Source organism: Podarcis melisellensis (genome assembly GCF_964234715.1).
Source record: "Podarcis melisellensis genome assembly, chromosome: 5".
In the NCBI taxonomy this organism is placed as follows: domain Eukaryota; kingdom Metazoa; phylum Chordata; class Lepidosauria; order Squamata; family Lacertidae; genus Podarcis; species Podarcis melisellensis.
In genome coordinates, this window is record NC_138537.1 from 50,142,792 (window position 1) to 50,168,267 (window position 25,476).

A 25,476-nucleotide genomic window follows, 5' to 3' on the forward strand; every position below is an offset into this window, starting at 1 on the left:
TATTGTTTCACTTTGTCTATCCCATATTTTTCCAATACTACAGTTATCAAGACTCCTGCTCCTCTTACTAAGCTATACATAGTATGTGACACATCAGCATATCTCCACGCTCAAGAGAGAGAGAATTGTTCTTAATGATTGCAGTGTCGCAATGCTGTTAAGAAACACATGCCTAGAGGAAAACATGAAATTGCTGTTAACTAAAAAGGGAGCACAAAGAGATGAAAAAGGGAAATGTAAACTGTATATTCCAGGACAAATCTCAGAAATAACTGTTTTTATCTACTCAGATAAAAAATCATCTCCCATCCACCTGCTGCAATTTTCCAGCAGAGTTTACAAGTGGTAGTCACAAGAAGACAAGCCACTGCTTCACTGCCCTATTAAGGGATTTTTTTCCCTAGCTCTGAAGACTCTTCAGTCATTTGTATGGACCATGACGAGGGTATGTAGGGCTGCATTCACAAGTGGGGTTCATTGCATTAGTTTAACTGATTATAAGGTTCATACTTTTGTCCCATTTTCTAACATTTCTTTCACACTGCACACGCCAGTCATACCTTGACTGCTTTACCACCATGTTGCGGCAAATGTCATTCATGTATGTTATTCTTCCATGCCATCCTTCTCCCACTAGACTCCGCCATTCTTACAGGCTTAACCTTTTCAGAATTCCACCTCATGACTTGTCACCTCAGCAGCTGCAACATGAAACTGGAAAAGGTGAAAAAAATGTGCAAACCTCCTGTGATTTTTCAGACTGAGGGGGCTGCAAACAGATTTTCTCTGGAACCTTATGACATGGAAATAAGCACTAATCTTGCACAATATTCCATTCTATTCCACGAATTTTATGGAATTGACTTTAACATCATGTGAAAGTCAAATATAATGCACAAAATAATTGTTAGGAAAATGGCAGGGAAATTGTATAAACAGCTGTGTGAATTAAGCCCAGGTTACACTGGGCATCTGAGCCTTATGTTTGATAGTCCTGCTTTAAACCAATTCAGAAATGCAGAAAAACCCTTTCCTCCCATCTCAAGTTTCCCTGCAGTTTTGCAAGAAAATCGAACACTCAGGGAAACATGGTGATGCAAGGAGGTTTTATGATATTTGTGGAAGCACCTGCGTGTCAGGCTCTTCTATGCTTTCAGAAAACTAGCAGTTGAAGAAGAATGTACTGTATATTATGCCCTAGTGCAGGAGCCTTTGAAGTGGCAAGCACTTTCAATCAACTCATGCATCTCAGTCTGCAAAATGAGGGAGAACTAACCCCCCAACCTCTCTTTAAGAGACAAACTCAAATAGAACTATAAATATTATCTATCCACTTCCACCCTCTTGCAGATTGATGTTGTTTCCAGGAAAGTATTGAGCATTCCATATTTGTCCCCAAAGACCATCATTCAGGCAGCTTGGCAAAAGACAACTGCTCATTTAATCCATCTGAATTCAAGTGAACTGTATTGTTTTTAATCCGTCTGAATTTAAGCCATTAATTGAACATCCTAAACCAGCATTCCAAGCAAACACACTGACCCCGAAAGTTATTGGTCATGCTATCATATACTCAGGGAGAGAGGAAAAATGGCTGGGGTTTTATTCTTCATCTGCAGCAATGTTGACTTTGCATTCTCTTTTAGATCTCTGTTGTAAGCAAGCTAATCAGGGTGAGAAAATGCTGATGATCCAAGCACGGATGGATTATCCATTTGCTAAGATCAGCACTTCAAGTGGCGGACAGCAGGCAGACTTTCCCAGATACAACTGGTGCAGCTGGGAAATGACCTTGTATAAGAAAAAGCAGCGCCGTCACCACTTATTTAGCATAGTACAGTGTTTTTCAAACTTTCTGCCTTCAGAAAACCAAGTTCACACCCAGTTTCTCAACTAAGTAACCTCCAAAGTTTGTAGAGAATTCTGAGAAGGGTGAACACTTGAACCAAGTATTATTATTACTATTTATTAGTCACAATTTACACAAAAGCAACTCAAAGACTTACAAAAATATGATGGGCAACACAAACTGCACAGAAACTTCTTCTAGTTAGCTGCTATTATCTCATTTCTGATCAGCAGATCAGAATGAAAAATTGTCATAGTACAGGTTTCAAAAGCAGTTTTGACCAGCAACCTGCTCTGACTTCATTTGACCTCCACAACAGCACCTTTACAAGCTTATCATAAATTAAGCTTCTGTTGTTCAACAAGAACAGAAATGTTTTCTTCTACATGGGCAGCTAATTAGTGATGCATACACAAAATAAATTTAAAGCACATTGCTTCCCCTAAGAATCCTTTGCCACTTATGAGTGGATTGCTTATAGACATAAACTTTGCATGGACAAGTATACTGAAATTTGGAACCTGTTTATACAAAATATAGTATGTTAAAATAAATATATCTGTACTTTGAGAATAATATTTTTATTCCATGACATTTTTTGTGTATTGCAAAATAATAATAATTAATAATAATAATAATAATAATAATAATAATAATAATAATAAAGGATATAATTCTTCCTCCAATAACATGTAGAATAAAGTCATTTTCAAACAGGTTCAATCAACAGAATTTTATTAGAGCAAGTTTCCTTATGCATCATAACAACAGCTGACAGGATTGGATTCTTACTCAGAGGGTCTCACTGACATGCAAAATGACAACAGTTCCTCATATTTGCAGATGCCAAAAGTACCATTTAGCTGTGTCAAATTCCAGTTTGTGTATAAAGTCAGTGTGTTGCTAAGGAAATTACAGATGATACGGCATTGTACAAACACCATTCTCTTAATTACATCATTTTGCCCCGGTGGAAAATCACAGCTATCAGAGCAATACAAAGGAAACGCACTCTGCCGAAGCTGGAGCTGGAGCTTCTTTCTCACATATAATAATATCATCCTGAACCTATCCTGTGCACTTTGGTCAACCATCTGGGGTTCTGCTCAGTTTTCTCCTGCCTTTAGAAATGAGGAATATTGGCAGAAGAGTGCATAGTTACACTAGGTTTACAAATCAAAAGTAAAAAACAAAACCAAATTATTGCTGTAGTAAGTATGGGGCAAGCAACAGCATAAAAGGGGTCACCTGACAGCCTTATTAAGAGAGTTACAAACTGGGCCCTCTCAGAAACTGCCGATTATAGATTTGAACATGCTGTATTCTTTCAGGACCTCTCCACTGAAGTGAACTGGTTATTGCTTACTGAAGGTCTGTTCATCACCCACATAACCCCATATCTGACCTCCACTAGAGAAGCACTTGCTGCTAACAGAGGCCTGCCACTTAGCAGGAAAACATCACCATGCTGGAATGCCCACCAACACCCTGTTGCATTCCTCAGTGGGGCTCCTAATTCTCAACTGACAGGTGGCTATTTAGAAGACAGGTACAGACTGATGAGAACACATAAGCTGATCCCCACCCCCTTGCTCCTGTGTATAGAAGGGGGCAGGGTGCCCTTGGATACAACACAGAATGGACAGCATAGTCAAGTAAACTTAGCCAAATCAACAAATATCTGACTGAACAGGGTGTGCATGTGAAGGAATAAAACTATGGCATCAGTAACATTGTAAACCTGTGTCTTTTAAGGTCACCAGAACTCCAGCAGCACAGCTTCCAAATTCCCCTATGTACATATTAAAGCTGGCTAGGGCAGAAAGTAACAAAGAATGTTGTTGTGGGTTTTTTGGGGGGGGCTACTATTAACTAGATTGCACTACATTGGATCTACTTATATTCCAGTTGAAATGACGCCTGTATCGTTTCATGGTGGCTTTCCCAATTAATGTGATTTCCCCACATCATTTTTCCTAATAGTTTGACTATCATTGTTTTAAATGTTAATGTCCAAAAGCTATTTCTGGTTGTTGTTGGGTTTTTTTGGGAGGGTAGGAACTGCACACTTGTACCTCAAGATACATTATCAATATAACATGGGAAAGAACCAGTATTTTGGTTTTCCATGGCAGGCAGGAAACTGCCAGGTTGGCTTCCTAAAACATCTATTTTCCATAGAAAAGACAAAGCAGAAGTATGCCTGAAAATGCATAATTTCACACCACACCATCAGAAGCAGGCCTAACCTACTTAAACCAGTATGGAGCCAGAATGGTGCAGTGGTTAAGAATGCTGCACTAGCCCCTAGGAGAGCTTGGTCATGAAAATCACTGGATGACCTTGGGCCAGTCACTGCCTCTCAGTCTAACCTACCTCACAGGGTTGTTGTGAGGATTAAATGATAAGTGGGGGAACCATATATGCTACACTGAGGTCCTTGGAGGAAAGGTGAGCTATAAAGCCAATAAATAAATAATAAATAAATTAAGCATCATTACACTTAAATCTCTTCCTTGTGTCAGAATCCAGCTAGATTATGCAAGATGTACATAACTGTACAGCAAGAAAAAACCCCAGAAATGAATTAATGTGCAATAACCCACTTAAATCATCAGCCCGTGTGTTAAATCTGAACCTACTGCAAATTATTTCAGGAAGAGGCACAGAGGCATCTTTGCTAAAAGGAGCAGCTTATCCAAACACACTCCGCCCACAAGTTTGTGCTGTTAATATACAGAAGCCTACGGGTGGGTGACTCAAGCCATTTCCTCTCAAATAGCTATCTGTTAGCAGCACTTGTCCAGAAGAAGCTTGACGCAGGCTGAGATTGTTAAAGCAACTGAGGTCCAGCTTTTGCCACTGATTTTTCTAGAGAAGTTCAATGATGGGACAATTCTACTTAAGCGTGTGGTTTCATAAATGCAACTTAATGGCATTTCAAAGCATAATGCCAAGGTGTCCATTAAAAGACACCCCAAAACTTGCCAGGGCTAAGAACAACCAAAGTACAATTCTAAAAACAACCCATGCCTACATCTAGTTATTTTTAAAATGGATCAAAGCTACAGACCTTTAATTTGAGAACCTAATGCATCAGATCTAACTCTAAATCAAATAACTCATCAGAAATCATTGAAGTTAACATAAATAAATAAATGAGCAGTAAAACGTGAGCAGGAACCACCAGGCACATCAGTTTTTTGGCATGGAAAAACAACATAGAAAAGCAAACATGACCGACACAGTAACTTGCCAAGCCAATTCAATCCTAACCTAGAAGAATATGCAAGGCTGGATTACCTTTTTCTTTCACCATGGCCAGAACACCGTCTTTGTAGCAGAGGCAGCACAGATTAATTGAGGTGCTTTATAAACGCATACACGCACACACACACTCGTGCTATCTTTCCAGCAGTAGTTGGCAGAGATGAAGAAACAATTGCCCAGAAGGCAGCCTATTCCAAAGTACTCTGTATTATTTTCCCACCAGATCTGACGTAATTGGAATGCTTGGTGCTGTCTCTCTCTCTCTCTCTCTCTCTCTCTCTCTCCTTCGGTCTGCTTTACTCTTCCTAATGGCAGCTCATTCCCAGGGAATGGACTCTGCCCCTTCTGCGGCAGGAAAGAAAGGAAGAAATAAAGAAAAACAACAACACAGCACAGCAAACAGCAACACTAGCAGCCTCTGAGTAACGAAGGCAAAATTCCACTGTCGCTAATCCACAGTCATTGACACCACCTTGCAGTCTTCTGACAAGGCACAACAGAGCTGGCAAGCCAGGACTCCCCCAAGTGACAGATACTAGAGTAGAAGTGAGAGACGCCACAGGACCTGCTTCAAGTAACAAAATGGAAAAAGATTTAATGGTGTGTACACACACACACACACACACACACACAGATACACATTTATATATTTAGTTCCCTCTGTCAGACTGAGAAGCAACTTGACATGAATACAGAATCAGAGACGGCACAGGCTGCAGCAAGGCTGTATACAGTATAGGTTTCCAGTTTTCAGGGACAAATTCAATCACAGAAAAGCTTCAGGACTTATACAAATATACATTTGATAAAGTGCAGGATGGAATAAGACAGTGAAACAGGTGCGAGATGATAGCATGATCGCCAAAATATTTAAAGCAGTTGCTCCAAAGTTCACAGAAGACAACCAACCAATGAAGTAAGCACTGCATTGGATTTTACACAGCAGACTCAAAAAAGTGATGAGTTTGCCCAGTCTTCTGGAATACATAGTAAGCTCCATCCTTCAACATAGCTCTTACCAGGGAAAGGCTTGAAACAGGTGTTGTGGGCAACATACATTTCTTGAACCAGAATTCTAACTGCCCCCACTCTCTCCCACACACAGCTTACAGTGCTGTAATTCCCACAGCCAGCAGTATATCAATCAAACACAGGCCTTTTTAAAAAAAAATCATTTTGGAATTTTTAAGAAACCTGCATTTTACTTCAAAAACCACACATGCTGGGATTTTCTTCTTCTTTGTACTGTTGTTTACTTGGTTCCTTCCACATTTTTTTCCTTCATGGTGAATTCTAAGATTCCTTTTTGAACATCTCCTGGAAATACCTTTGTACAGTTTAGTTACAGATTTATATACAGGTGTACCTGCCAAGAAAGGCCCTGTAAATAAATATGAAGGTGATTTTTCATGTCTGTAGTATTACTGGCATACAGAGACTCATCAGCCATTTTACTCGCCTGCATGGAGTTCATCCTCATCATCATCAGCCTGATGAAGAGATGAAGACCAACATCCTTGGTTGGTCCTACATCGCCAGCACTCTACACATCAACAATGGTGACCAAACACTTAAGGTAGTAGACAGTTTGTCTACTTGGGTCCCACAATAATCATTGACACTGAGCTGGGCAAACTGGGCAAGGCAGCTACAGCAATGGCTCACCTCTCCAAAACGGTATGGGAGAATGTGATGCTAATGGCCAATACCAAGATGAAGGTCTACCAGGCTTCCATTTTGAGCACATTGCTTTATGGAAGTGAGTCATGGGCTCACCTGCCAGAAGCATCACCTTGATGCCTTGCATATGTGATGTCAGGAAGATTTTGGGCATCACGTGGCAGTACGCAGTCTCAAACAAAGATGTATTCTCCCAAGATGTCAGGGACTGGTCAGATGAAAAGGAGTGGTAGAGACCACCACCCCAGGAGGCTTCTGGGCAGGAGGCAGATACAGATAGCATGGATCCAGATTCATGGTGGTGCCAAACAGGACACACCCCAGACAAAGAAGAAAAAGGCTGGGGAAATGATGGTGGATGAGGAACAGAAGCAAGCTATTAGATGCTCTAGTCCTGAACAGAGACAGGAGTCAGAAGTGGTAGAAACAGTACAGCAGGCAGCTGTCACTTGAAAGCCTGGAAGAGCCTCCTCCGTCTCCTTGAACGAGACACTCCCTTCGTATCTTAGAGCAGAAAGCCAAACAGACAGAAAGATTCCTTTGTCGGCCACCACAGGCAGCAGGAGGGGTTTGGAAACTAGGAAGTACAGCAAGCTCTCCGCATCTCTAATTCCACTAAGCAGTTAGCCAGCCCACATTCCCAGCGTGTCCACACTTCACTCTCAGTGACATCTACACTAACTTGGCCAAGTACACAGAATGGAAGATGGCAGGGTCCCCAAGGATGTGCTGTATGAGGAGATGGCTTCAGGCACTAGGCCTGTTGGCAGACCAACTCTGAATTACAAAGATGTCTGCAAACGTGACATAAAAGCTGGCAACGTGAACCCTGCCATATGGGAATCCCTTTCGGATGACCACAGTCAGTCAGGAGACAGTCAGGTCGTGTATCCACAGCAATGGCCAGAGCAGGATTGACTGCTGGGAGGAGCGCAGAGAGAAGAAACACAATGGTGCACCTGTAGCAGAAAAACCAGGTGCCTTCATCTGCCCCACCTGCAACAAAAAATATCTTTGCCATATCAGTCTCTACAGCCACAGCAGACACTATAACTCCAATTGTTTCACTTTCCCCCCAAAGTTGCACTCTTCCATTGTCTCCCAAAACAGTTGGATGCCAACAAGTATTATTGGCATACAAGGGTTTTTTTTTTTAAGACCTTACATCAGCTCTCTTCCTAACACCTTCTCCTCCTTATGATGGTTATTTTCTATAAGGGAATTGAAGACTATTTCACATAATCTACTCCTTACTGGCCTAAGTAGTCTCCACATTTTCAGGGTACACTAAGAGATCCTTCTTGCCACTGCCTCTCTCTTTTGCTTCAGTCCCAGCCTGAATGGATTATGACTACAATCATAAGCAAGACACTGTTCGGTGCTTTCTACCCAGATAAAAGCCCTACTATGCTCAATGTGGCTTGCTCCCAGGTAGGCATGAATAGGATTGCAGCCCAAGTTTGCTACAGACAGGATATGATTCTTTAAATTCTTGGGGAAACGGCCAAACTGGGACTGAGGTACCCAAGAGTGAAAGCTGAACCAGGGGCTTATGGTTACTTGTCCCATGTTTCCTATCGTATCACCCAGATTCCTCTCTTTGTTTTGGCTCCCAGGAGTCCTTCCTCTAACAGTAACTAAAAGCAGATAAAGTGGCAATAGCAGCCGCAAAAAAGCAGAGTAGTAGATAAGAGAGGATCCTGGGGGCAGCAAGGTCAGTGAATAGGAAGAAGAGATAGAAGTCAAGAGAAAACAAGACCAGAGTTGCATCCAGGGCATTTACTGCCTAGGGTTAGTACTGGGGAAGGCTCCAGTGGCAATGTTTTTTAAGTGGTCACTTTCCAAGCATCAACGTAGATGCAACCATGAAAATGGTGGTAAAATTGTCTTGCTGTAAAACTGAAGAAATGAGCATAGGAGAAGAAGCCACTTAGACTTGGTGCAGAACAGGTGCTGAATCCTTCTCCTGCCCTTGCTTTCCAGATGAAACAGCTTCTCACTAGCTGTTTTTCTGCAGGTGGGAGAAACAAAGGTAGGAAGGAGATAGAAAGGGGCAGAATGAAGGCAGGGAACATTTACAAAAATGCAGCCCAACCCATATCCCAGCAGTAAATTGTACCGGCTTAACATGTAGTTAGAGCTTCGGTTGGGATGTTTGAATAAAGGATCACCCCCGAATAAATGACTACCTTGTTCTCAGTGGAGAGGGTTAGCTCTGGGATCTGTGAACTACGGGACAGGTATGGTAATTCTAAGTGCATATAAAATAGGAGGAGGAGGAGGAGGAGGAGGAGAAATAGCCTGCTACTTGGCCAGCAACATATGAAATGCTTGCCTGCCTTTTTTCTGCTAAAAGAGGTTACAATTAAGCTGCAGGAATCGGTGCTCCATGCCCAAAGTCCTTTCCCTTTCAAGGGCATATCTTCCATATACCCTTAACCATGGTTCAGCATTCCAATCGGTAGCATAAATTAAGTGTGCTCTTATCCAATGTTATCCAGATCCTGGGTGGACAGGAAAAAATAAATGTAGTCTTATCAATTTTCTTTCCATTTCCCTGCACCACTGCCTCATCTATTGGTGGCATGCAACCCTGGACAGATTATCTCAAAGGGAACACAGCATTAGGCCAACACAGGGACAGACAGATGGTGCATCTCAAAAGAGTGACCCTTAAATGGTGCATCTCAAAAGAGTGACCCTCAAAAGAGTCACCCTTAAATTTTATCTAACAAGCAGTCACCATTAGTTGTGACAGATATTGAATCATCTAGCTTTCCTTGTATTCCTTATTCATCCAGATCTGTTATTTGAATAGATGAGACACACAGGAAAAAATGCATTGGGTGTGTGTGTATTTCCTCACCAGTATAGGCTGGGCTTCTGTTATCAGATCCCTTATAAACCCTGGGAACAGAAGGATAACATTCCAACTTCTGTGGCTCACTATACTGCTAAGAATAGCTTTAGGACCTCACTATGTGGTGATGGATTGAAACTTTTTGCCCTTAGATACTAAGCTGGTTCCAATGCAACGACAAACAGTGGTTTATAGCTACTTATACAAGACTCTGGCTCATATGCTCCCCCCCCCCCACACACACTTTCTCCTTCTCCAGGATGGCTGGGAGCAGATCAAAAGCTTTTACTGCCAAGAGCAATTAACCACAGTTCTGTGTTGTGTCTAACCCTACATTGCAGTTACGCATCTTATGTATTGTTACCTGAAATAAGACAGCTTCATAAAACTTTGGTTTAGAGTTGACTTCATTTAGTTAAGCATAGTTAAGACTAACTGCAGTTTGTCCAGGTTGAGGCATCACAACAACACTTATGTGGTTAATCATAAATGGATGCAGTGGAGGAGAAGAAGGGTGAAGGGAGTATGCAAGCCTGAGGCTCACAGAAACTGACTCCTGTAACAATAACCCAGTCTTTCATTAAAAAATTGCAGACTAGTTTGAGTAGTTATTGTTTTACTGCATTTGGGATCTTGAAGGAGAACATCATAGTGGTGCCTCCCACAACTTTCTGTACTATTACCCCCCTGGAAATTACCATGTCTGCATATGAAAAGAATTAACCCTTAGTGGTGATCTTGCACAAAACGTTTTTCTCACCAGGTATCACAGACTTTCCACTTCAAGAGATGTTGGCATGTAAGGGTAACTGCTGAAGACTGGAACATTTTGCTCATAGAGTGGCCAAGTCTCATTTTTCACATGTGCTAAGGATTAACACTGCCATGTTCCATCTTGTTCCCAGTCCCAACCCAGCTGAGTGGCAGCCAACTGGAGAAAAGAGCAAATTGGCCCTTCTCCTATCCTCCTGTATTCCCAATTCTATATGTATGCATGTGTGTGACTGTCTATATCTATATCTATATATAAAAATATCAAACAGCAATTCAGACAGTTGGGTCTGGATCCTGGTGGAATGCAGTTAATCACTATACCCATATATTTATTACAGTGACAAACAAAATAGAAATTTTTAATATTTCTGCTTAGAAAGCCTCCCTTCACTGAAGTTAAGCTATGTAGAGGCCACACAGTTTTCATGTGTCCGGTGTGTTCATCTTGTTCTTCCTATTTGTTAACATTGCTGGAGATACAGTACGTACACCATCAAAACACTTCAGACTCAGGGCCAAAATAAATGCAGTTCAAGAAATCCATTACAAGATCTTGTTGTTGTTTTGTATTTTGGTTAAAGAATAAAATACTAGGTATAATAAAAAGGGAAATTCCTTGGATGCCCAAATCCAGGTTTGAGGAAAGTACTCTTTGGTGAGAGAACCCCAAAACATGCAGCAAAGTAAAGCATGGATATATAGGCTGTTAGACCTTTAAAATATCGCCTTCTAAGTTCCTTCCAAAGTTCTCCACTTACCTCTGCAAGAGCTGTTACTAAATGCAGAGAGGAAAGGATACAGATACAGTCCAAAACATGGTAGCCCCCTGGCTCCTTTTTTCCCAAAATGAAAAGTTTTCAAGAGATCCAGCTATGGTTTTCCCATGTTACATTTAGCCTGGATCTCAGCTGTTGGATACTACAAATAAAACAATGTAAATTGAGCATTTTACTTTTATAAAGAGCATGTTTTGATTGCTGCAGGGAACAGTAGTACTACAGTGGTGTTTTCTACAGCAAACATGTAAAGTGTGTGATTGAAATGTGCCTGCACATGCACACATCTTTAAATGCCTATCTAGGTTCAGTTTTCCTAGATGCATCTCTTTCTTCCTCACCTTATCTACTGCGGGAAACAATCATAATGTGTATAATGTTGCCCAAGGCCTGGCACCATCACCCATAATGATAGGTCAAATGCCTGGGGACACACAGTTCTTACATCACCTTGATGCTTCTTGCAATAATAATAATAATAATAATAATAATAATAATAATAATAATAATAATAATAATTTCTTTTACAGAAAAGTACTTGGCAAGCCAGGCACAGCCACCATCACCACCCTTTCTCCAGAAAGCCCCTAAAGCACATTTCTTCTCATTGCGTGGCTGCCTCCCTCTCCTCTGCTGCACCAACATGCAGCTCTCCCCATGCACCACCATGCAGCTCTCCCCCTGCTGGTAAGAGGACACTTGGCCAAGGGCCCCTTCAAATTGGCACAGCCTGCAGCTTTGTCCTTGAGGGAGCAATGAAGTGTAAAATAGCAATTCTAGAAGCATACCACTAGTTTGAAGCTACTAGCCTACCGCAGATTTCAGCTAGCTTTGTTTTGTTTTAAAGTTCCACACAATCATCGCAATTTGAACTCATTATGGTCCTGTTCCAAGACAGAGTACAAGAACCAATTCAGTTTTGTATATTAAAAGCCATATACACAGACAAGTGAGTGTTTATATTTTGTTACAAATGTATAGATTTCTTGTAAGGATAGGAAAAAAGGGGGTTCAAAATGGAGTGCTTGACAGTAAGACAAATAAAATGTTGAAAGTTTGAATAGGTCACAGAGTTAAGCCTGGAATACTGGTTCTGGGAAACAGCATGGTGTGGGACATAAATTAGCCTACAGAGCATTTTGCAGACATGATTCTAAGCTGAGCAAGGAATCTGAAAGAGTTAAGGAGTCTAAAGGACCTGACACCTTTAATAACACTGAAAAGTAACCTGCCACCTTCAATAACATGCTTCACTTAGCAATAATGTGCTTAATTTTACCTCATCTGGTCACAGCGGAGGTATTTATTTCTTCTCTTCTTGTGGACATTAGTGTAAAGCAATTGTCCATAAGCATTACCATAGCAACAACTGACACCTACAATGATGTGGGATTTCTTTCAGAGCAAAAGTACATAAGAAACCAGAGGAGCTTTACTATCATCCAAATAATAAAACACACCAGTGATCAGACACCTTGCTTTGGCTTTAGGGTGTAATTTAAACATAATACCACCCTTTATTGAAACTGCTGAAGAGTTGACCTAGCTCCCTAACACAAACACACAATGTCGAACAAATGTTGCGCTAGTAGAGACTTTTGTGCTGCTTTCCACTAGAACAACAATTCAGTTAAATACGGCCACATGGACCTGGCAATACTAATAATTCTGAAATGTCATGCATAGCCTCCCTTGAAAATAGGTGCTGAAAGTGATCTCCTCCCCTCCCCACCCCCCGTGTTTTCGCAGTAGCAAGCCAAGAACCTTAACAGTAGGAATTAAGACTATTTCACACATTATGGATTAGGAGTGTACACTGTGTGTACATCAACAAATCTGGGTCAGCTACACACATTTATATCACCAGGTACATATGCAGCAGATACCTGGAACTGGTTGCATATCACCAGTAGGTCCATGCACATTCAATAAAAAGACAAATGCATGCTCTCTTACTCCAGAGTATGTATAGTGGTCATTGGTTCACTCATCCTGAACAACAACAACAAAAAAACATATATAGGTCACCCCTTTTACTCATTCTCTGTTGTTGTGTTTACAATGGTTTTCAGTGTGATTACGGAAATAGAAGAATAACAGCACAATCCTAAACCTGTTTACTCAGAAAAGTTTTTATTGTATGGTTTTCGGTATAATTGTTGTAAACTTCTCTGCTTTTTTATGAATAGCAGTATGTGGGTATACGGCTGGGTGTGTTTGTAGAAAAGTACAGAGGAGATCTAAAGCGTTTGCAAAGAAAGATACTCAGCAAATTTTGGAGGTGAGACAAACTTTGCTGTGGTAGTAACTCATGGCTGGTTAGTTTTGGTATTGTCACACCATGGAGAAAATAATGGTGGCAGCCAGGTGACAACAGCTGGAAGGCGTTCCAGTGCCTATCAGTGGGTTTCACACCCAATGTTCTCTTCCTCTCCCACCGGTACAACACCCAGCCACCCTGGGCTTTTATCACACATAAAGGAGAATGTCAAAATGTAGGGAGTATTTTAGCTCAGCCAAAATTACTACAGATTTCTAATGCTAGACTAGATTTAGCACACATCAGTCCAGCATCAAAGAGGCTTGTATGACTGCATTACAATTGCAGAGTTTACACCTGCTAAATATTACAGGTGGGTGGAGGAGTAAGATTGCCTTCACATAAATTGTATATGTTACAGGTAGGTAGCCGTGTTGGTCTGCCGTAGTCGAAACAAAATTTAAAAAAATCCTTCCAGTAGCACCTTAGAGACCAACTAAGTTTGTTATTGGTATGAGCTTTCGTGTGCCGATACCTTCAGATACCTTCAGATAAATTGTATATGTTTGCTTTTTCACTGTTTAGGGAGTGGAAAAGATTAAATTGCTCACAATTTTATCTTGATTAAGGAGAAAATAGAAACCAAATGCAGGAGAATGGCAGATCTGAGCCGTTCTGAATAAAAGTGCTGCACACTCAATCACTAGGGATATTATCTGAAGCTTTATTCACCTTTCTTCCTTCCCAGATGGAGACTAAGCTCCAATCCGGCCAGCTTAAGAAACCTGACAAGATCAGAGGTCACTGATAAGGTGCTGCTATGTCTGCAGGTCATAGCAAGAACACAACACGCACACCTTTATTTGCCAGTGGGCTGCTATTGGCTTAGCAGTTGCAACCAGAGGCATCAGTTGCTGAGAAGAGGATTACGACTGAGGAGTCTCCCTCCCTTCTAATTACTTCAAGCTGCGTCTGTCAGAAGGGGGAAGACTGAGGAGTCTGCTGCATTTCTCTATGCTATCCTCAAAACACAAACAAAGGTAAACAGCTCACCCTTATCACAATGTTTATATTATTAATTAATTTTCAATACCGCCCTTCGTCTGAATATCACAGGGTGGTTTACAATATAAAAACACAATTGTAAAAATAATAGCTATGGGAACAGCTCAACTCCCATCACTTGATCTCAACAGGACTTTGCCATGCCTCACAGTACAGTTGGCTGCCTTTTGCTGGATCATATTATGAAAATGGCATTTGCTCGCTTCATTTTTATTTGCAACTTTATGCTATAAAAAAAAAATGGACACAAAAACAGTTTAAAAAATAGATTGAGGTGGTCTCATGCAGGTAGTGAAACTGTTTACACCAATGGAACTGCTCTTCAGACTAATTTCTCCAAGGAAATTCGTGTTTCTCCCACGCCTCATCTTGAATATTTTGCTGTGAGGGGCTTCCCACTTTTTCTTTTTGTACAATAGCCATTTTAGTTCTTTCTGCCTTAGACACAAACAGACCTATTCTCTGCACATCTTAGTAAAACTGTACATCTGCTAAAAATATTACATCAGCAACATAAAAAAATATTATCATCCAAACTGAGCTTTCCTTTTAACTCTGGGTCAACGTAGCATTGAACCACAAATGGGAGACTCACATTAGTCTGCTGGGAACAGGCCAGTCTCACTGCTCATTTTACAAAACAATTCTTTTCTGCAGTCATGGAAGTAGAAATCCTTTTAAATAATTAAATAAATTTCTATAGTAGCAAGGCAGAACATTGAGTAAATTGGTTTACGAAGCATTAGGTAAATTATTCTGTCTGGCAGAAGTTAATGTTAAAAAACTGAATCTAAACATTTGTCCTGGCAACAGTGTGTGGCTTAGAGCTGTGAATTTGTGTGTGATGCCTCTCACAGGTTTCTATATCCTTGTGCAGAGGGTTAGTTAATCTTTAGTTTAATGTTTGTTATTCTAACTGGTTCAAGTTCAGATTCTGAATCTGATGATGTCTCAATCAGCTAATTACACATTCAACCACAACCAATAAGAAGTTATTACATTACATAGACTAAACAGCTTAAAAAATGGCTCTCAGATCCACAAGGTTCCATTTGAAGCAGATTCCCATGAGACTAATGAATTTGTCCAGAACTCAAGAACAATCACAAACTCTGATTATACAAAATCCTCTGAACACCTAAGTGCCTATATCACACTGTGAAAACCTCTTAACACTCGACTTAACTGTCTTAATCCTAAAGGTAGGAGTCAAAAGTATCAAAGCGGCCAAATAAATTGATCCCATTGACAGGATAAAAACTATGGCCAGGATCCAAGCCAGAGCAAGTGGCTGTTATGCTCAGACAAACAACTATTTAAGCTCCTGTTCAAGTTGCAGCTCCCTGCATGCTCCCAAAATCTCTCTCCCAAGTTTGGGGCCCTCCACAGTGGAAGCTGGTAAGATACAGTACAAGGAACTGTAATCATGGGCAATTGTAGTCTGTGCCTTCCTCTGTGTGCGGGATCTTATCCAGCATGCATAATCCAGCCACATTCAGTGAAAGAGAGTGAAGAATATGCTTAACTTTCTCTGACTGAAATTTTTAAAAAAATGTGCCCAAATTTTGATGGAATCTGTGGCATGTTAGTAACACTGCATAAAGGCACTACAGTAAAAGAAGAATCACTAGCTGCTGTCGTTTTCAATTCAACTATGCAACGGAAGGCAATTTACGGTGAAAATACTGGGTTGCCTGGAGATTGATGGCCGAGGGAAAACTGACTAGATAGGCTGGTCTCAAGCATTTGTCACTTGTCCTCCCTGAATGGCACCTTTATACTTCAGAATTCCATTTTCATCATTTGGAAAATGGAGATAATGACCACATTTGTAATTCTGTCTAATACCTAGCAGTATTAAAATTATTATTTATTTAAAATTTAAAGCACCTTTCTTCTCCAAGCAGTTCAGAGTGGCAAGATGGGCTGCTTGAATGCAAGAACTGAGCACCACTGTTTCTTAGATATCCATTAATTCTTTGCTAGACACTCCACAATCTCCTGTATCGCCGCACTAACATAACACTAAAGGAATCATGCAGTTTTTAAAAATCCTGCACTTTCCAACCTAGGCCACATTAAAGGAGTTTTTACATTTATGTTCTGTACATTGCAAGCTATATTGGGACTGTTGCACAGTCATGCTACTTGAGTTTACCATCACTTCACAGCAGCAGAAAGAAACTATAAACTATTGTGCTCCCCTTTCTCAAGAGGTGAAGGGATAGAAATAAATTTCAACGAAACACACAACTAAGGGGTGGCATAATAATCAAAAGGCAGGGCTTCTGCTTGGACCAGGCATCTAATGGGAACAGAACTGAAAATACTTTTTAATCAAACAATACATGTTTTTAAAAGGACCTGTTTAGGAGCTCTGCTTCTTGTCTTACCACCTTGTTGTCTTAACTATACTCTCTAGTCTACAGCCACCTTAACATCTGGTTAGACTGGACTTCCTCAACATGGTGCCCTCCGTAGGTTGCTGGACTACAATGCCCATTGTCCCGGACATAGAAGTCCCAACAACTTCTAGAGGGCACCAGGTTGGGGAAGCCTGGCTTAGGCTACCATATGGAAAATTCAGAAATATGCCAGCTATTGAACTTACAACAGCACTACCATTTATCGACTATTTAGAAAAGCAAGGCCTGTGGTAGTTGCTTCATAATACAAAGTAGACAAATCCAGCAGCCGCTCTAGAGTATATATACCCTCTGTTCATCTCCATGCTTCTTAGCAAATATTTCGTGTCCACCACCCATTTTAACAGGTCACTGAAACAGCTCAAAGGTGGACAAGTCCAGACTAGAGCCCAGCTTTCTTACTTACCTGAACCTTCTGGATAATCAAACAACCATTCACACAAATAGTAGTCATCTGGATTCAGGTATGGCAGCTGCTTCATCACAGACTGCTTGGGGATGAGGTACAAGACCTCAGCAATATCACCGTCCTCTATAATAGACATCCTTTTGATAGAGTTTTTGTACTTTATCCGCTCAGACACCAACCTCTTGCTTTTCCCTGATCCACAAAGCTTCCCAAAACTGTTTAAACTGGGGAAAGATGGCATATCTATGGCAACTGTAAAGCGAGCAGCTAAGGAAGTAAACCAGAGTGAGCGAGCGAGTGAGAGTGTGAGAGCGTATACATAACCACTGGGCTGCCACCGTCTGGCATGCTGTCCTCAACCATCCTTATTTCACTTCCTTGTCCACTAAAGGAGATTAAGGAGGAAGTATTTTTAGCAGTGATCTTCAGGAGATTATGACAAGCACGCTTAGTCAGGTGACAGCCTTCAAAACACTATTGGAACCAGCAACGCTTTGCTTTGGTGTCCATAAACGTGAAGTGAAAGCATATAGAGCATGGCACAATCGGATTAATATCCTGGGCAAGAGAGAGGACATATCTGAGGTAGATAAGAGGATTACTTTTGAGAAACAAAAGCCTCAGCACAGTGGAAGAAATCTTGTTAAGAAAGAACCTTCATAAGCCCCGCATATCCATCTGTGCATTTAATCTAACATTTCCCATGTGCATTACTGCTAAGGAAGGCTCACCACACTCCATTGTATCTTGCAAAGCATTTCTACCAGCAGCAGATTTTCCTGTGAGACATAATTTCTGCAGCCTCTATGGTCACAAAAGTAAGTATCTATAGCCTTCTTGAGAAATATTTATTTTCCCAACTCCGCCATCTCCTTTCCTCCTTCCAGTTTCATTAACAGAAGACTCACAAAGATCCCAACTGTTACCCCCACCTCTAGCTGTATTTACAACAGATATCTACAATCTATTCCTAATGACTTGCTAATCTAAGAAACTAAAGTAATGATTTTGTTTTTCCTTGGGAAAAAGCAAAGTAAATCATTAACAGTGCATTCAAAAGGACTTGAAGCCAACAGCGCATAAGCAAAGGGGCAAATTCTAGTTGTTGTTAGCATCACATAGTTACGGGGATTGACTTTGGGAGAGCATGCAAACCAAATGGAACCCCCACTACCTCTTGTTTCAGGTCTGCTGCACAAATAGTTCCCCACATGGAATTGCTTTAATCGCCATGTTGCTTGCAGTCCATTTGTCACACTGAAGCATAAGAATGTTAGAAGAGCCCTGAACAAAGGCTCATCCAGTCCAGCACCCTATTCTCCCAATGATGAACCAGAGGCCCTTGGGAAGCCTACAAGAAGGACATGAGTGCTTCAGCACTTCACACTTGCATTTCTCCCTGACTTGGAGGTGTATATTCAGCAAAATCATGTTCCACAGCTCTCCTGTCCTCTGTTTTTCTTCTAGAAAGGGAAGTAATTTAATTTTCTTTTCACGTATTAACAAAGTATGTGAGAACAAAATTCTCACTAAACATTCCCCAGTCCTTTCTTTCCCTATGTTCCCAGATGGCAGCACATGTGAAAGGATGAACACAGACCCCATTCTATAAGACAGTTTTCATGAATAAGCAATTCAGAAGTTAAAGTTCTGTGCAGCTCTTTAAAAATCACCTAGGGTGTCTCTATTTTCATCTGAGAAATGTTAGAGGGTATGCTTTAACTAATCTCCATTGAGAGGAATTCTTGGGTCAAAAACATTAAGTGCTCTTTAAACTCAAGCTCAAAAATGAACAGTTCATGTGAATGCTGTATATATGCACTAATGTGAAGCTTACTGCAACTGAAAGACTACCTTACCCAGTACTGCTGAATCTAACAAAAGATACACTTTGGCTGTTGTTAACCGTTGAATGATTGTGAGCACCCGCAGAATAAAAATGGAATGGTTTGTTATGGGTGTTCATTCGCTCTGTACATGCTCACCCACACAAGCTAACACGGACTCTAGAAAAATGAAATTAAGCTACAAACCATAGGCTTTGTCACTGTAGACAAAACCTGTGGTTTGTAGTTCTATTGCAACCTTTGTGGTTCCAGCGTTTGTTCCTAGTGTTTAAATTCAATAACTCTGCAAGATACCTCAGGGTGCTTGTTTATACGATCAAAATCAATGGATAACCTGAAAATTCTTACTATGACATAAAAATCTATTATTTATTTAGCAATAAGCTAAGCAAGCAAAAGCTCTCAGGGCCGTCAAAGCATTCCAAAGTAGTTTCATGTAATTCATTGGTCTGAGCTCAACTGAGCAAACGTAACATGCCTGTTTGCTGAGTACACGGTAGCTTATCTTGAGATGAACAGAATGGAGAACCTGGGGCTCTTCATTCTTTTTAAATCGCCTTTGAACTACACTCACAGCATAGTCCCTGTATGGCCTTAGACTTTGTAAACAAACCCCGAGGGTGAAGTGGGTTCAGGAGTAATCTTAATATGAAATCTTCTGTAACAAGTGAGGGGCAGGGAAACAAGGCTGAAGAACTGCTGTATTTTAAAAAGTCATTTTCACCACATTCAGCTACTTGTGAACTTTTGCATGTGCAGCTACAATGAAACAAGGGCCTTTTCAAGAACTCTTACCCTCATTTGCGCATGTGAGTGTATTCTGTGACATTGCAAAGATCATGGTAAAGAACCAGAATGCCTGCAATTTCCATAAGTATTTAACACAACAATTTGCCCAGAGAAATGAAAATAGTAATAATAATGAATATGGATATTTACCCCATGTAGCTCAATTTCCAGCACCAGCCACATAGGGCGAGGAGAACCCACTGCCTAAAACTCTGGAAAGCAGCTGCTGCCAATCATTGTACAATGTTGAGCTAGATGGGCCAATGATATGACTTAATACAAGGCAGCTTACTATGTTTCTAAGAAATATTAATTTCTTTCCAGATTATAGTACATCTCTCTCTGTGTGCATATGTATATACATGCATACACCCTTTAACAAAATTGCTAAGAAAATGGCTGCCTCCCATTGTGACACAATCCAATATCAATACTTTAAATAGGAGGGCAACTGGATGCTTAAATTAATCTGCTGATGAGTTTTTGTGAAATGATTGCCCCAAGAAAGTATGATTATTATGGTGGTAATCCACTGCAACTTTTTTCAGGCTGGGCAAATTTTCTTTCCAACTGCACCCCTTTAGGTCATGTTGAATGTCATTATATGAAGAGTTCCCTGACTTCTGTGATCAGCTGGTGACTGAGGTAGGATGGGGGGCTGGAAAAGTGTACCTGCACACAGAGAACCCTCCACGCATGGCCCTTTAGATCTTAACCGAAGCCGCCATTTGTAAAATTTAGCTTCCATAGAATGAGACAGTTTAATTTAGAAAGCACACTCACACAATAGGAACTGGTTTTTTGTTTAAAAACATAAAATACTAGTGTTTTGCTAGGCCAATTTGTTATTATTAGAGGATTAATTTGGATTGTGGTGTGTTAAATTGTTGCCTTGCTTTTCAACGTAGAATTATGTATTACCTGCAATGCTGACCGTGAGTCATGATTCCTGTTAGAAGCAGCAATCAAAGCTTTTTTTTTTTAAGCCTCAACATTTCAAAAATTAGCACAGCACTTCCATGTGTTTTGCAAAGGAACTTTGGCCAAGTCAAAACAACAGTGACTTTCAATGAAATTCCACAAAACATTAGACAAATATTTTTGAACCAAATATCAGTAAAGCTATACTTCATTCCATCGTACCAGACTTCCAGTGACACCCTGAAAATAACAGTCCAGTCCTTCGTCCTGTAATTACCATTTGCTGCTAATCTTGTTTTGACTTCAGGGGCTCAGTTCACTTTTCCCTCTCCGTTTTCAATTTAACCAGGGGGTATGTCTATAAGACCCTGCATTTGCCTTCTATAATACATCGTGACAAGAATGAGAAATGAGCAAAACAAAAAGGAATCTAGACTAACCAGGAGGCTTTCTCAGATCAGACTGCGGTTTTCAGTAGATAAGTGACCTCCAAGGATAGTGCTGCAACACCTCAGATCAGGACCAAGAAAGCCAATAAATTATATACAAGGGATAAAGGATGAATTTAGTGCTGACAAAGATTACTTAAAATACTTACGTTTCACAAAATTTGGCCCAGTTACTGACCTCCTGGAGAAGCATAGGCCACTTTTTCTTCAGCCATTTTTATTAGTGTCTGAAAGCTCCTGACAACTAATACAGTGGTACCTCGGGTTAAGTACTTAAATCATTCCAAAGGTCCATTCTTAACCTGAAACTGTTCTTAACCTGAAGCACCACTTTAGCTAATGGGGCCTCCTGCTGCTGCCGTGCCGCCGGAGCATGATTTCTGTTCTCATCCTGAAGCAAATTTCTTAACCCAAGGTAATATTTCTGGGTTAGCGGAGTCTGTAACCTGAAGCGTATGTAACCTGAAGCGTATGTAACCCGAGGTACCACTGTATGCATATACTCTAACAGGCCTCCACATTTGCCTAGAGTGTTTATCCAGGGCCAACTGGAGAGCTATTTCACATTTAGCATGAAGCAAATGTTTCCCATCACGCCTGTCTATTAATTTATAGAAGTATTTCTATACTGCTGTGTCACAAAACATCAAGGTGGTGTATACTGCTAAAACTTAAAACATAATTTAAAAATTAAGTTTTAAAAATACAGAAATCTTTAAGGTGACTTGATAATGTGCATTTGTAGCACCTCCATTGTATTAGCAGACGCTGGTATACTTGTAGTCCAAAGCAGTTTCACATGGGGAGGGGAATCTAATGTGGTACTGGTTTGGGTGTGTGCATTTGAAATAACATTCTATTATTTATTTATTCAGTTTATATTGTGCCAGTGTGGCAATGCTGATGCCCTTTAACATTTCACTTATGAAAACAGGAGCACTCTTGTCTGCAACACCTTTATTTTCACTTCAAGGATGACTACCCAAATATACCTCCTTTCACTACTACCATACATGTTTGAAGCCTCTTGCCTCTGTGTCATCATTTGCTCTGCAATAGTTTGTCAGGCATTGTGAATTACCAAAAGGACCTTAATGGTTTCCTTTAATAAAAAGAGCACTCAGAATATTTAATAGAAATCACTGAGTGTTTGATCATAGAATGGTTGTACTTATTATAGAATACAAGTGGAACAGACAAGTATACAGTCGTACCTTGGTTTACAAACTTAATCCATTCCGGAAGTCTGTTCTTAAACCAAGGTGTGCTTTCCCATAGCAGCGGGGGACTCAATTTACAAATGGAACACACTCAGTAGGAAGTGAAACGTGTTCTGCTTCCAAGGCAAAGTTCACAAACCAAAACACCTACTTCCAGGTTTGCAGTGTTCTTAATCCTAGTTGTTCATAAACTAAGCTGCTCTTAAACCAAGGTACCACTGTACTACTGTTTTGTGTTGAGACCATCAAGATAGACTATTCATCAACAGGCAGGGTCTGATTACATGTTTTAATAGCAAAGTGAGTGTTTGTTCTTTTGGCTGAAGATATATAGCAAAAACATAAATGTCCTATGATACATAACCATATGTTGCAGTTCAAATATGAACTTCAATTATACCTCTGTGAAACACTGCAAGAGATGGTGCCTTAGTGTCATTAGACATGCAAGTTCATTCCATTCAGACATTTTACTTCTACAGACTGGGAAACATGGTCAGATTAAAATCAAAATGACTTTGAAGGCAGATAGGAAACAAAGCGTTGCTTCAGATCACTGAGGTTTTAGCTGATGTGGGTACTGTGTTGTGTAACACAGATCATAATTCATAATTCTTGTCCTAAATCAGATAAGAATGTACATTATCACAACTTTTGATGAAATGGACTCTAGTGCGCGAAAGCTTATACCATCTTAAGTAAGGTGCTACAGGAGCTTTATGGAGCCAAACACCAAGTTTTGCTAAAAAGAAATAGCTATATAGAAAGTGAAGCAAACCATTGAGATCCGAAAATGTAACAGGTATAACATTTCTAATTTGATGGAGTTACAATAAAGGCTTTCCTAACATAATCATATGAATTAGTACTCAGAAATAACTCTCACTTAATTCAATGGAACTTGCTCTCTACTAAGCATTTACAGGATTGCAAACGAGCTACAGTGCTCAGTTTGTGAGATAAGCTGCCTTTAGTGCTTCTGTCATAAACCCAAATACCAGCTTGCTGCCATTTCATTATAACATTATTAGATGCTATATGAAAAAGGCCAAAATCAACTGAGGCTAGTCGAGACAGTTCTGCAGAAAAAGTCTGATCCACAAGTAATTTCATTTTATCCATACACTGTACGGAATCACCTTAAACCCAACTCCTCTCAGAGAGTAGACAAAGCAGTTACCCTGTTTCTGCTTCAGTGAAAGCAAGGCAGCTTACATTAAAGTGTTCCTGACATGGACTGGGCTGGGAGCAGGGGAGTGTTATTCTAGGAACTACAAATACAAACTCCCTATAATTTAAATTATTTTCACATTACATGGGAATAAAGTGAGACTTAAAAGCATATCTTCACAAGCATGGGACAGTGAAATTCTACACGTCTACTCAGAAGTAAGCGCCCACCAAATTCAAGAGGGCTTATTCCCAGGTAGACAGATAAACTTTAATACTATAGATGTCCAAAGTCTGAAGATGTGATACAACATAATTTTTTATGCATTTATATAAATTCACAGATTCATATAAACGTGGGCCATGGAACACTACAATCTATGGTCAACCTCTGCATAAGCTGATCAACACAAAAGGATTATTGTTACATACAAAGACACATGCACACAGACATCTATAGAATAGGTAAAATGGTCAGAAGAGTAATGAGGAGCAGAAGGCAAACAGCTTACCCACAAGGAGGAACATTGCCATTATCATACCCATATTGCACTACATACTGCTCTCTCTTCCACCACATACTAATTGTCTTACCCATCCCTCCAAAGCAAGCTGTGATCTTCTGGGCATACTGGCACAAACCATTTTCGTTGGAGGATTCTTCACCTAAGGTCTGTTCACTCATTGCTTTGAATGCAACTGCTTGTGTCCTTCACTAGCTACAACTTGCTGGAGACAAGATGTAAGCCTTCTGAGCTCTCTTCCAGTTCACTTCCATTAATAATTCAAGCACTCTTTAAAATCTGCTGAGCTCTTAGAATTGATTGCACCAGCCATTTTATAGCTTTGCAAGTAATTATGTTTAGCCTGCGTGTGTGTGTGTCCGATTATGACATTCCGTTAATTTATAGACAATATGCAGAAATCACAACAAAATGCATGCCTTTCATGACTGGCAGGAAATATTATGTTCAGCTGCGAGATATCAGATGGACATATCAATTTCTGCTCAACTAAGAATTAAAAAAGGAAGTTGAATAACCACATGGAGGATGATAAACATCATGTACAATTCAATGTACAGGGCTCTGCTCCTTACAGATGGACTGGAGTTCGATTAAAATAATGATGATGTTTGGCATAAAACTAATTTCCACATTTTTGTGTTTTATGTTATAAAAACAAATCAGAAAGAAAAACACGGCGCAAAAACTTCCAAGGAAATAACTGCTACACTTTATCTACATGTTTTAAACAGAGTTGTTATAGATGGAACTGTGGATGTTCTATACTGAAAAATCCAGATTGGTGTAGCTTTTAGCATGCATAATGTCATTCTTTCCCCATTCACCTAATGAAAGCAATGATAACAGGTAAAAAGAATAGTATTGGAGAAAAACCACTTCAGGGGGTTTGTTTTGCGGTTATTATTTTTTTGCAATCAAGCAGTGCATACATTTTGTGAAATAATATATAAATATATATATTAGGGATAGAAACTAAACAAACTAAAGAATAATTTTCTCATCCAGCTGAGTTGCATTCATGCACTTAATTTAACTTAGGTTAGCTTCTTAGCCACGTGAGATGCAACCAAGTTGTTCAGAAAGTAACCTAATGGTACCAAGCTACTTTTTCAACTCATCTAGGCGAATGAACATTTGCAGCAGTGAATCAGACCACCCCAGCTATTTTATTAATTATCATTCAG

The 25,476-nt window shown here is 40.1% G+C and overlaps 1 protein-coding gene across 33 annotated transcripts in view; it reads right to left on the bottom strand.

Moving 5' to 3' along the window:
• The window catches only part of ABLIM1 (actin binding LIM protein 1), a 200,102-nt gene that overhangs the window by 118,271 nt on the left and 56,355 nt on the right, over positions 1-25,476 (bottom strand). The window contains exon 1 of one of the 33 annotated variants that reach the window (XM_081912194.1): positions 5,153-5,543. The exons of the other annotated variants lie outside the window; for them this stretch is intronic. Coding sequence (XP_081768320.1) covers positions 5,153-5,168 — 16 coding nt within the window. The 5' untranslated portion in view covers positions 5,169-5,543. Of the gene's footprint in view, positions 1-5,152; positions 5,544-25,476 lie in introns of those variants that run through there. 33 annotated transcript variants of the gene reach the window in all.